This window comes from Canis lupus, chromosome 25 (assembly GCF_048164855.1).
Source record: "Canis lupus baileyi chromosome 25, mCanLup2.hap1, whole genome shotgun sequence".
Lineage (NCBI taxonomy): Eukaryota > Metazoa > Chordata > Mammalia > Carnivora > Canidae > Canis > Canis lupus.
In genome coordinates, this window is record NC_132862.1 from 14,510,377 (window position 1) to 14,521,954 (window position 11,578).

Below are 11,578 nucleotides of genomic sequence, written 5' to 3' on the forward strand. Positions count from 1 at the left end.
GTAGGCCATTTGAAAGGCAAGTCTAGAGCTCATGCTCAAGTTATGACTAGACATGAAGGTTTGGGAGCCATTCAAATAGAGTCAGATGTTCAAGGAGTTGGAGTAGTTGACATGGCCAAAGGAGAGAGATGATGACAGGATTAAGCCTTAGGAATTCCTGTAAGAAGCAATTAGTAAAAAGAGAATACAGAAAGATAGGAAAAGAATAAATTTTGTTTTGAATCTGAGATTAAGAGATGAAAAATGGGTTGGTAACATGCAAACAGAATGATTAAAGGAAGATTTTGTGTGTGGTAGATTTGAGCATGTCTGCTTAAAAAACAGGCCCTGTGGAAAGGGAAAGTGTGAAGAAGGAAGTGGTAGTAATTGATGAAGTGGTAGGAACAGTTAGAAACACATCAGTGATGTGAACCTTGGGAAACAGTAAGCACACTTTAGCATCTGAAAAGAATGGAAGAGTAAGAGAATGTTTGAAGATTAAAGGAAACTTTTGAAATATAGGGAAAAGTCCAAAAAAACTTATTTTTGATCATGCTAGTAGCCTTTTCAGGAAATCACAAGGTCAACAGCTGAGAGATGAAGGCAACCTAGGAGAGCAGAGTTTTTGAATAGCAACTTTGGGAAGTTTGACATGGCCTACCACAATTGCAGAGCTATCTAATAGTGGCTAAATAACAGTCATATCATTTTTCTGACTTTCAAGTGGATTGATTTGTAGTCTTTTTACTATTGAACGTATCATTTGTACACTCCTACATGAAAATATGGGTTGCCTTTTTTAAAAGCCTACAGACACATAAGCGTGTGACATGTAAGCAAAAGTTGCATGAAAATAGTGTTCATCCTGAGTCATTTATACCAGGTTAATGGAGTTAATTTTGTAAAATATTGTAACAAAACAAGTCATATCTAGTTAATATATACACGTATGTGTTTCTGTGTGAACATGTATAGGTGTTTATTTGTAAGTTAAATAGGATGTCGTCTTTCTCTGTTTCTTTTTTAGATGTTTGATGTAACTGAAGGGGCTCTGGGAACTGTAAGTCCCACCCACAATTTTGAGCCCCCTCATTATGACGGCATCGAAGCACTAACCATACAAGGGGATAACTTATTTAGTGGGTCCAGAGATAATGGAATCAAGAAATGGGACTTAGCTCAAAAAGACCTTCTACAGGTAATGCAAAACCTTTCATGAGGTGGAATGGATACTTCAGAGCCACTAATAGTCTACAGAAGAACTTCAAAGAGTCTCCTAAAGAGTGTTTCATCTTCATCCACCAGAGTTACTAATTATAAGAAGGGCAACATTCAATATTTAATAATACCTTCTAGATAAGAATAGATGAAAACAAAATGAACGGGTAGCATGAATGTCAATAGAACAAACTTGGCAACAGATGAGTATATTGCATTCAGAGTCTTTTATACATATACATTCATGGTTGTCACTTTTGTATTATTCATATAAATATATTTATACTCAAATACAGTCGTATAGTTTGATCTTATAATTATTGTTATTATGTCATTATGAAATATATGTTAGCTCTAGTCTTCTACAAGAAGCCTTAGGCCTCCATGTTCCCTACCAAAGGTTGAAGGCAGTGATTTTATGAAGCATTCTTTATAGTTTATATACCAGGCTGTAGTTTTCAAACTTGTTGAATTAAATACATTTTGGAGAGAGGTGAGATACTTAACTGCCATGAAGAGAATGTGATGTGAAACATCCTTTATACTTTCTGGGTCTTTTAGGTTCTGTAAGATTTTTAACATTGTAACTCTTTAATATTGATAACAGTGATAAAAATTGAGGCAAATTGGGAAGCATATTGCAGATTTATTTCTTTAAATCACTAAGGATGATTGCATAGAAAATGATTTTTATAGTTCAGGCCATTCAGCGTTCCAAATGTTGTTTTGTCAACAAAAATGTTCATAACTTACTTTGGTGTGGAAATGTCACTTTGGAAGGCTCCTCTTAAGCTACTGATTTCTCTTTCTTTCTTTCAGCAAGTTCCAAATGCACATAAGGATTGGGTCTGTGCTCTAGGAGTGGTGCCAGGGCACCCAGTTTTGCTCAGTGGCTGCAGAGGGGGTATTTTGAAGCTTTGGAACATGGATACTTTTGTGCCAGTTGGAGAGATGAAGGGTCATGAGAGTCCTATTAATGCCATATGTGTTAATTCCACCCATATTTTTACTGCAGCCGAGTAAGTTTTTCCTGTGTGATTTTTCTCTGTATTGGTTGCTTGTGTTCAGAGTTAATAAATATACTATAAGTTGTAAATGTCTGGAAATGTAGAACATATGAAACTCTTATTACAGTGAATCTAATGTCTAAGATCTCTTATTTATATTTTCTGATGCGCACATTGGGCACTGAGTTTAATCCCCAGAATAAATGAGAGAATAGTGTTACTTCTGTATTAGCACTCTGCTTGTACTAGGAAGTTGGCTGCCAGGTCCTTCCCTGGTGATTTGAAGTTAAAAAATGATAATTTATAGGTGACTAATTTCTAAAGATTTTTTTTTCCAGAAAGACAACAAATTTGTCATTCTTCACATTTAGAATAAATCATTTAAAAAATCTCTTTGTTCCTCTTCTATCTCTCTTTAAAGTGCATTTGACAGTTGGTCAATGTAGGCTTAGGGACACTGACCTCTACATAGTTGAATATTCAGTTATAACTTTGATTCCCCAAAAAATAAGCTACTAATAGCTTACTGTTGACTGGAAGCCTTACCAATATATAGTCAATAAACACATATTTTGTAGTTATATTTTGTATTCTCACAATAAGGAACCTAGAGGAAAGAAAATGTTATTAAGAAAATCATAAGAGAAAATACATTTGCAGTGTGATGCTGTGTTTATCAAAAAAAAATCCACAGGAAAGTGAACTCTCATAGCTCAATCCTGTGTTGTTCAAGCATCAGCTGTATAAGTACATAATAATAGTATCTGTTTCCTCCCTCTTAGGGAGGCTGGATTGATGGATTCATTTGCTTATTTTTCCATTTATGATGAATCTCCAATATGTCAGGCCTGTTCCAGATTCTTGGAAATAGCAGTGAACAAAACAGATCAAATCACCAGTTTCATTCTAAGGAGAAGAAAATAAAATAAAATAAATAAGTAAAATATGTTACATTGTGATAGATGCTGTGGAGAAAAATAAAACAGGGGAAAGAGTATTGTGGGGAGGAGGTTACACAATAGAGTGGCTGGTGAAGGCCTCACTAAGGAAGTGACATTTAAGATGCTTGAAGGAAGGGGAGAGATGTGATCTTAAAAATAACATAATATGTATATAAGTACTTTGACAAGGAAAGCATATATATATATATATATATATATATATATATATAAATTATCCAGGACATAGCAAGTTTCCAAGAACATCCTGATTTCAGGCATTGGTCTCTTCAGATAAAATGTAATGTCTCATAAATATCTACCCTGAAAATCTTACTTTGTCATTTTCGCACTTAATTTAATTAGAGCACCTTCTTGATTCATCTGTCCTAAATGCACAATTACTCTGACTTTATTTTGAAACCTCTGCTGTATTTCTGTAGTATCTCTTATTATTTGTGCTATTTTCATTGAATCCCTCTTTTCACTTAGATTTACTTTCTCATATCTCTAATGTATTTTAAAGTGACTTATTTTGTGTTTTTTTCTAAGGTGCTTACCCTTGGTGCTTCATTGATGTTATTTCCAAGATGTATTATTTTCTTAAGACTCACCACTTTTCTTTATGCTCTTGGAAACTTGCTATGTTCTGGATAATTTACTGGAAATAACTTAATACCCTTCAAAGGTGTGGGACACTCAATATAAGACTCTCGAAGTATTGTATGTCACTGAGGTCTGGTGGGTGAAGTATGATGTTACTGTAACACCTTCCACGATATAGTCTTATTTTTGAAGAACTGAACTTTTTTTCAGGTTACCCATGGTGTACCATATGCAAATGTATTTACTATGTAACTTAAAAATCAGAAAAAAGGTCAATAAAAGCAGAAGGCCTGTTTTCAAATTAGTTCCACTTATTTATTTGTCAATTAACACACACTTATATAGTACTTAGTATTTGCCAGGCATTGTTCTAAGTGCTTTCTAGGCCTTAATTCTTTTATCTTCATAAGAGCTCTAGAAGGTATACATTCTAATAATTATAAATAATCTCTGTTTTATAAGTGGGAAAAACAAGGCACTTTATAACTTAGTCTTTGTATAGTAATTCTTTCATAGCTAATATTTCTGGCTCTTTTGCAACTTATTTATTTATTTATAAATCCAGATCTGTAGCATTAATTGATTTTTTTTTCCTTATGATTATCGGTCTCATTTTTCTTGCCCTCTTGCTTTTTAGGATTTATTTATTTATTTGAGAGAGAGAATGAGAGAGAATGAATGTGTGAGTGAGGGGTTTGTGGAGGGGCAGAGAGAGTCCTAAGCAGACTCCCATGTGGAGCCTGACATAGGGCTCAATCTCACGACCTCAGCTGAAATCAAGATTTGGATGCTTAACCAACTCAGGCACCCCTCATTTTTCCTACTTTTTTATGTCAAATAATATTTTACTGGATGTTGAACATGATATTGCTGTGTTTTGAGTATCTGGATTTTGTTGTATTTTTTTAAAGAATTTTATTTTTATTGGAGAGGGAGAGGCAGAGGGTGAAGGAGAGAGAGAATCTTAAGCAGACTCCATGTCCAGGGTCAAGCTGGACATGACTGTAAGATCATGACTTGAACTGAAATTAATAGTCGGATGTTTAATCACCTGAGCCACCCAGGTGCCCCTGGATTTTGTTTTATTCTTTTAAAGAGTGTTGGACCTTAGGCAGTTAAGTTGCTTGTGGTTCAGCTTTACCTTTTTGAGACTGGTTTTTAATTCTTGGATTCCTACTGAATGCCCTGGGTGTTTGATAATATCTACTTACTGGTCAGAACTTAAATGGTTCATAGCCCTCTGTGGGCTCTGGGAATTATTCAACTTGCAGCTCACTAATAGTTGGTTTGTTTTGTTTTGTTTTTTGTTTTGTTTGCTGGCCTTATAATTTTACTTTACTCATGGGTAACTTAGCATTCAGTCAGAGACATTAGGGGCCTATATGTGGATTTATGGAATTCTTTCCCCATAGCTCCATAGTTCTTTCTGTATAGCTCTTTCTTCTTTACTTGATCCTGAAAATTCCCACTATCTCACGTTTTTATTTCTATCTCTTCAACTCAGTGGTTCTGTGGTTCTTTTCTGCCTGAGTTCCTCTTCCCTGTGCTGTAGTCTGGAAAGGACTTCCAGGGCAAGAGCCAGGGCTGTCCTGGAATTCACTTCTCTCCTTTTTCTCAGGGACTACAGCCTTGTACCCCCCATGGTCTAGTGTCTGAAAATAGTTGTTTTATATATTTTGTCAGGTTTTCACTTTGTTTACATAAAAAAACCTAACCTGGTGCAAGTTACTCTGTCATGACTAGTAGTAGAAGTTTGATCATTTCAGACTTAATATGTCTTAAACTGAACCGATCTTCCCGGGAAACCTGCTCATCCTACAGCCTTCTCCACATCAGTTGATGGCATCACTGTCTTCTCCGTTGCTCAGGCCAGAAACTTTCACTCTTTTTACACTCCGTATCCAGTCCATGAGCAAATCCTGTTGGTGTTCTACCTTTAAATTATATCTGGAATTTGATCACTTTTCACCATGTCTTCTGCTAATTCACTGATTCTAGCCTACCATTAGCTCTTGGATCTACTACAGTAGCCTCCTAGTAAACAAGGTACCTTGTCCTCATGTAGTCTATTCTCTACACAGAAGTCAGAGTAATCCATTTAAAACACAAGTCAGATCATATTCCTTCTCTATTCAAACTCTTGGAGTGGTCTTCTATTTTACCTACAATAGAGACTGTACTTGATGTGACCCTTTGATCATCTGTTATCTCTCTCACTTTACCTTCTAGTACCTTCCCGCTTGCTCCTTCTTTTACAATCCTCAATAACCTCTTTGCTCGTCCTTGAACACACCAACCTTGTTTCAGCCATAGGACATTTGCCCTGGCTGCTCCCTTTGCCCAGAATGCTTTTCCTTCAGAGATCCCAACTTTCTTCCAATGTTTTTCTTTCTCACCAAGGGTAACCTTGCCATTTTATTTAAAATTGTAACCCCTTCTATCACCTAGCACCCCAATCCCCTTTACCATGCTGTCTTTTCTTTTTCTATAATATGTATTACTTTCTGATAAACTTCATGATTTGATTATTTAATATGGTTTATTGTCTATCTCCTCTTGTTAGAATGTATGATCTACAATGGAAGAGAGTTTTGCTGTTTGTCTGTTTTTAAGTTGTCCCAAGCATCTGAATAGTGCCTGGAACATAGCAAGTTTTCAATAAGCATTTGTTGAGTGGGTAGTTGAATGAGTGAATGGGTAGATGAACAGGTAGATGAATGAACATAATCACCTTGCTGTTATCAGTGTACGTATGCTATGTGGGTTGGTGAGAAGATTATTTTCCCCCAGTTTTATTGAGATTAATTGACATACAGCATTGTATAAGTTTAAGGTGTACAGCATAATGATTTGACTTTTATATATTGTGAAATGATTACTACAGTAAGTTAACATCTATCATCTCATATAGATACAAAAAATAGAAAAAGAGGTTTTTTGTTTGCTTGTGATATTAACTCTTAGGGGAGAACAAAGATTACTGATTATAACTAGAAAGCCTAGGTCGTAAGCTCACTTCTGCCCTTTACTATGTTACATTGGACATATAACTAAACTCTCTTTCTCCTTGAAATGGACCGCATAATCTCTGAAGTGCCTCTTCACTATGAAATTCTGTGGAAACTCTTTCTTTTGGCTTTGAGTTTATTAGATAATTGGAGAAAAGTACCACTCCCTTAAAGCTATGAGAGACACAGTAAGAAATATGATGGTTTAATGACCACTCCCCAGTACCTCCATGCTGGGTGAACAAGAAGAAGTTTTCTCGGAAGAACTTTGAATCTTCTATGTTTCATAATAGTGGAGGATCAGTCTACTTCTCAGTAGCCTCCTGCCTTTACTATGGGCTAATGCTGATTTCATCTGAGCATATCTCTTCCTGACTGTGGCCAGATTCAACAACCCCCTGGAATCCTTCCCCTGATCTCTCCTCTCTTCTCAGAAGCCTTACTATTACCTTACTCTGTGCCTGAAGATCTCTGACCAATGTTGTATCATGTGTTTTTTTTTTTTTTTTTTTTAGATTTTATTTATTTATTCATGAGAGACACAGAGTAAGAGACAGGCAGAGAGACAGGCAGAGGGAGAAGCAGGCTCCATTCAGGGAGCCCAACGTGGGACTCGATCCCGGATTCCAGGATCAGGCCCTGGGCTGAAGGCAGCGCTAAACCGCTGAGCTGCCCTCAGCGGGCTGCCCTCATGTGTTGTTTTTTAAAAATAATGAGGGCAGATTCAGTGTAGTGATTAGGAGGTGGGGCCGTGGAACCAGACTGCCTAGTTTGAAATCTTGGTTCCATCACATACTTTGTGATATTGAGCAAATTACTTAACCTCTCTGGCTCTCAATTTGCTCATCAGTAAAAAGGGGATAATAGCATTATCTATCTTTATGATAAATTAAAGATAAGTGAATGTATTTATATTTGAAGGGCACGTAGTAACAATACCTGCCATACAGTCAGTAAGCTCTTAACAATATGAACTATTTTTAATATCATTATAATGGGTATCTGCTTGATATGCTTATGGGACAATGTATATTTTTGCTCATGTCTATTGAAGTCCTCTTCAGAAAATGTTTTCACAATAAATAATCCTAAGAACTACTTATCTTTCTGCCTCTTTTCACATGTTCATTTTTAATTTGTTTTGTAGTGATCGAACTGTGAGAATTTGGAAGGCTCGCAATTTGCAAGATGGCCAGATCTCTGACATAGGAGATCTGGGGGAGGATATTGCCAGTAATTAAACATGAATGAAGATAGTCATGAACTGAATACTGTGATAATACTCTGTATTTTCGTTATGAGTTGTTGCCCTGTATTTATTAGGCAAAAACTTATGAATGGGATTAACTGGAAAATATATCTGAATCCAACTGCTGAATATAAATGATATTCTAATAAAATTATATACTAGCCTGTGTGCTTAATTCTGCCAATACATATATATCCTTTCATTGGTATACTGCTTGATTCACACTTATTTTGTGGCTGGATTTTTGTGCCTAGCTAAAAAACACCTTAAAATTAAAAGTATTTGAATTATATATCTCCTTTTGTGACACCTGGGATACAACATATTGGTTACTCGTCATATAATCTGTTCAGATGATTTGTATATTTAAACACGTTGGAGATGTTAGTCAGTTTGTGGTCCCTTTGTCTGGTATTTGTATGAGTCTATAGAAAGTTCCCAAATTTCAAAGTCCTTTTAATAAAATGCGAAAAAAATAAGGAGAATATTATTGATGATTTTTCATAAGATGGAATTGACCTTCATCTACTAACAAAGAACATTAAACAGTTTGTGTTAAATATTGATGTTTACTTGTATTGACCAAAGTTTTGCAGCTGTGCTATATTCTGTGCTCAGGACTAAAATGCTGTTAAATTGTTTTATTAGTGCTGTGCATACATTCTGTGATGGGAAACGTTTTTGAGGTCCTAACAGAAGTCTATTTTGATCTATTTTCCTATGGAGTTATTTCTATTACCACCTTTTGATTTCATTTTTATTTAAAAGTAGTATTTCCTTCCCCTTTTATCTAATTTTTTTATATGCTGCTAAATATATTTTAAATATACTATGTTTGCAAACCTAGGTAGTTATGATGAGAACTATATCATCTGAAGTGGGAAAAGCTATGTAAATAAGTAGATTGTAAAGAGAGATTGTCCTACATTGTAACTGTATGAATTTTTAAATGCTGTAGATTGGATTTTGCAAAAGGATGTATAATTTATCTGTCTGCTCAGAATATTAATTTGTAAATTCTGCAAGTTTAATTTTTATGTAGATGGTATAACATTTGAAAATATTGTCTTGTGATTTTTTCCCCCCTGAGTATATTTGCTTGTAAATGAAAGCTTAGTGAGGGCTTCAATAAACGTGTTGCTCTGAATTGTTTTCATTCTCCTGTTCTTTTTCTAATTGTATGAAAATAGTATTTGTAAAACTTTGTTTTGTCTGTGTGTGATATAAGGAATGGCATTTTTTTGTTGTTGTTTCCAGTACTTCATAAGCATTCCTGTTTTTGCTCACTAGACATGAAATATTCTTGAAAAGTTTGAATTATAATGTAATCTTGATGAACCAAGGAAACTCACTATGTAAGGAATTAAAACTATATAACTTAGGCATTTGAACATAGATAATGAAACAAAAGTTATTCCCACAAATGTTAGGACGATAGTGACTGGTTATTGAAGAAGAAATAGAAGGGTGGAGACTGGCAGGTGTTGCAGGAGGTGAGTTGAGAGATGGGGTGTGGTGCTGCTTCTGGGGTCCTAGAAATGTTCTAGTTCTCGACCTGAGTCCTAAGTTAAACTGTACCTATATTTCTCTTATATATGTGTGTTATATTTCACCATATAATATATATTTCTTTATTTTTTATTTTATTTTTAAAGATTTTATTTATTTATTCATGAGAGACGCACACAGAAAGAGAGGCAGAGACACAGGCAGAGGGAGAAGCAGGCTCCATGCAGGGAGCCCAACGTGGGACTTGATCCTGGGTCTCCAGGATCAGGCCCTGGGCTGAAGGTGGCGCTAAACCACTGAGCCACCTGGGCTGCCCAATATATATTTCTCTAATTTTAAAGAAGGGATTTTCTTGTAAAGGGGAACTCAGCTATTTTGTAATTTTGCCTCCTTTTCTGGAGGAAAATACTATGACAAGACCTGAGAGATGTTTCATTTTTAGGACCATTTTGAATTTCAATAGTCCTGGGGTGTTTCTTTTACAGGACTATTGCTCAACCATTTGTTAGACAATTTATCTGATATGTTTATTGAACATGCCTTAGGCCAGTTACTAGGGACAGAAAAATAACAATACTGAGTCAAGGCTTGCCCTCTGAGTGGAGAGAGAGAATAAATCCAGCACTTACATTATAATTTGGTCAGTGTTCTGACAGGGAAGTGAGAAGCCCTGGGTGTCTTCACACCTATTGGAGGCATCTGACCCTGACTGGAGTCCAGTTAAGTTTTGTCATACTGTCCTGAACACTGTGTTTGTTGGCACAGAGCATAAAGCCCAGGGTCCGTTTTACATTTTAAAATACTGGAGGCTCAGCTAGAGTTGATCTGATTAAAATAATTCAAATAAATATGTAAAAGAGGCAGTCCTCTTAAAGATGTACATTGTGAAAGATGTTGGGGGAAGTCGGTGAGAGGGCGTGACCCCTAGTTGACCCGAGAGCTAGATCCGGGCAATCAGAGACTGCTCACCTGCTCCCCGGTCCTTGGCATGTATGTTCTGCGCATGTTCCCACAGCCAGGGCTGTTTTGCTGTTTCAAGGACATAGCCTTAAGGGAGTCATGTGTTGTTGAGACTACCTACATGGTATTAAAGACCGAAACCAGGTAAGGCCTCTATGTAAACTTTTAAGGTTCTGGCAGGAGGGTTATGGAGATCTACTTATCTTGCGGTAAGTAAATCCTCTTGCTTATTAAACCTGCCACCTACCAATCTGGAGTGACCTGCATCTTTTTGTCTCTGCCTCTCCTTACCATCCTTGTGTGGGAGCTAGTTTGCCAACCAGCAAAAAAAAAATACTGTTAATCTCTAAAGATCCCATCCAGAAAGGTTTACCGTTTTTTTTTGTTGTTGTTGTTTGTTTGTTTGTTTTTAGTAGGCTCCACATCCAGTGGAGCCCACGGCTCTGCTTGAACTCACTACCCTGAGATTGAGACCTGAGCTGAGATCAAAAGTCAGACGCGTAACTGACTGAGCCACCCAGGTTCCCCAGTAATAACTCTTAAAACAGTTAAAATAGTGCTTCTAAAATTTAGAAATGGATTAGTCCTCAGTATGTATTAAATATATGCCACATCCCCCGAGAATAATGTCTTCTTTTCTTGGAAGATAATATTTCTTCTTTCAAATCCAAACCGTTGCTTTTTAGCTAAAGAGTGATAACAGTGTTTTGCATATTAATTATGTCCACATTTATTTCCCAGCTGATATGGAATCTTTTATAAAAACTTAAAGTCATCAACATGTAGCACGTCCTTCTGTGCTGTTGTTTGTAATTTTTCCTAAGCAAAGACTCTGCCTTACTTCAAAGTCAGTTCAAATTCTCTTTTTAGGGACACCTGGGTGGCTCGGTGGTTGGGGTCTGCCTTTGGCTCAGGGCGTGATCCCGGAGCCCCAGGATGGAGTCCCACGTCGGGCTCCCTGCATGGAGCCTGCTTCTCCCTCTGCCTGGGTCTCTGCCTCTCTCTCTCTCTTTCTCTATCTCTCGCGAATAAATGAATGAAATCTTTAAAGAAAAAAAAGACCCAAATTCTTTTTTTTAGCCACAGAATAGGTTGTATTATTGC

At 36.5% G+C, this 11,578-nt stretch overlaps 1 protein-coding gene across 18 annotated transcripts in view; it reads left to right on the forward strand.

The window, feature by feature from the left end:
- Nucleotides 1–9,152, forward strand: part of KIF21A (kinesin family member 21A) — a 147,576-nt gene extending 138,424 nt beyond the window's left edge. For all 18 annotated transcript variants that reach the window (XM_072798382.1, XM_072798379.1, XM_072798383.1 and 15 more), the window contains 3 exons: nt 1,007–1,177; nt 2,017–2,216; nt 7,904–9,152. In XM_072798382.1, coding sequence (XP_072654483.1) covers nt 1,007–1,177; nt 2,017–2,216; nt 7,904–7,997 — 465 coding nt within the window. In that variant the 3' untranslated portion in view covers nt 7,998–9,152. The remainder of the gene's footprint in view (nt 1–1,006; nt 1,178–2,016; nt 2,217–7,903) is intronic.
- Nucleotides 9,153–11,578: the final 2,426 nt, after the last annotated feature.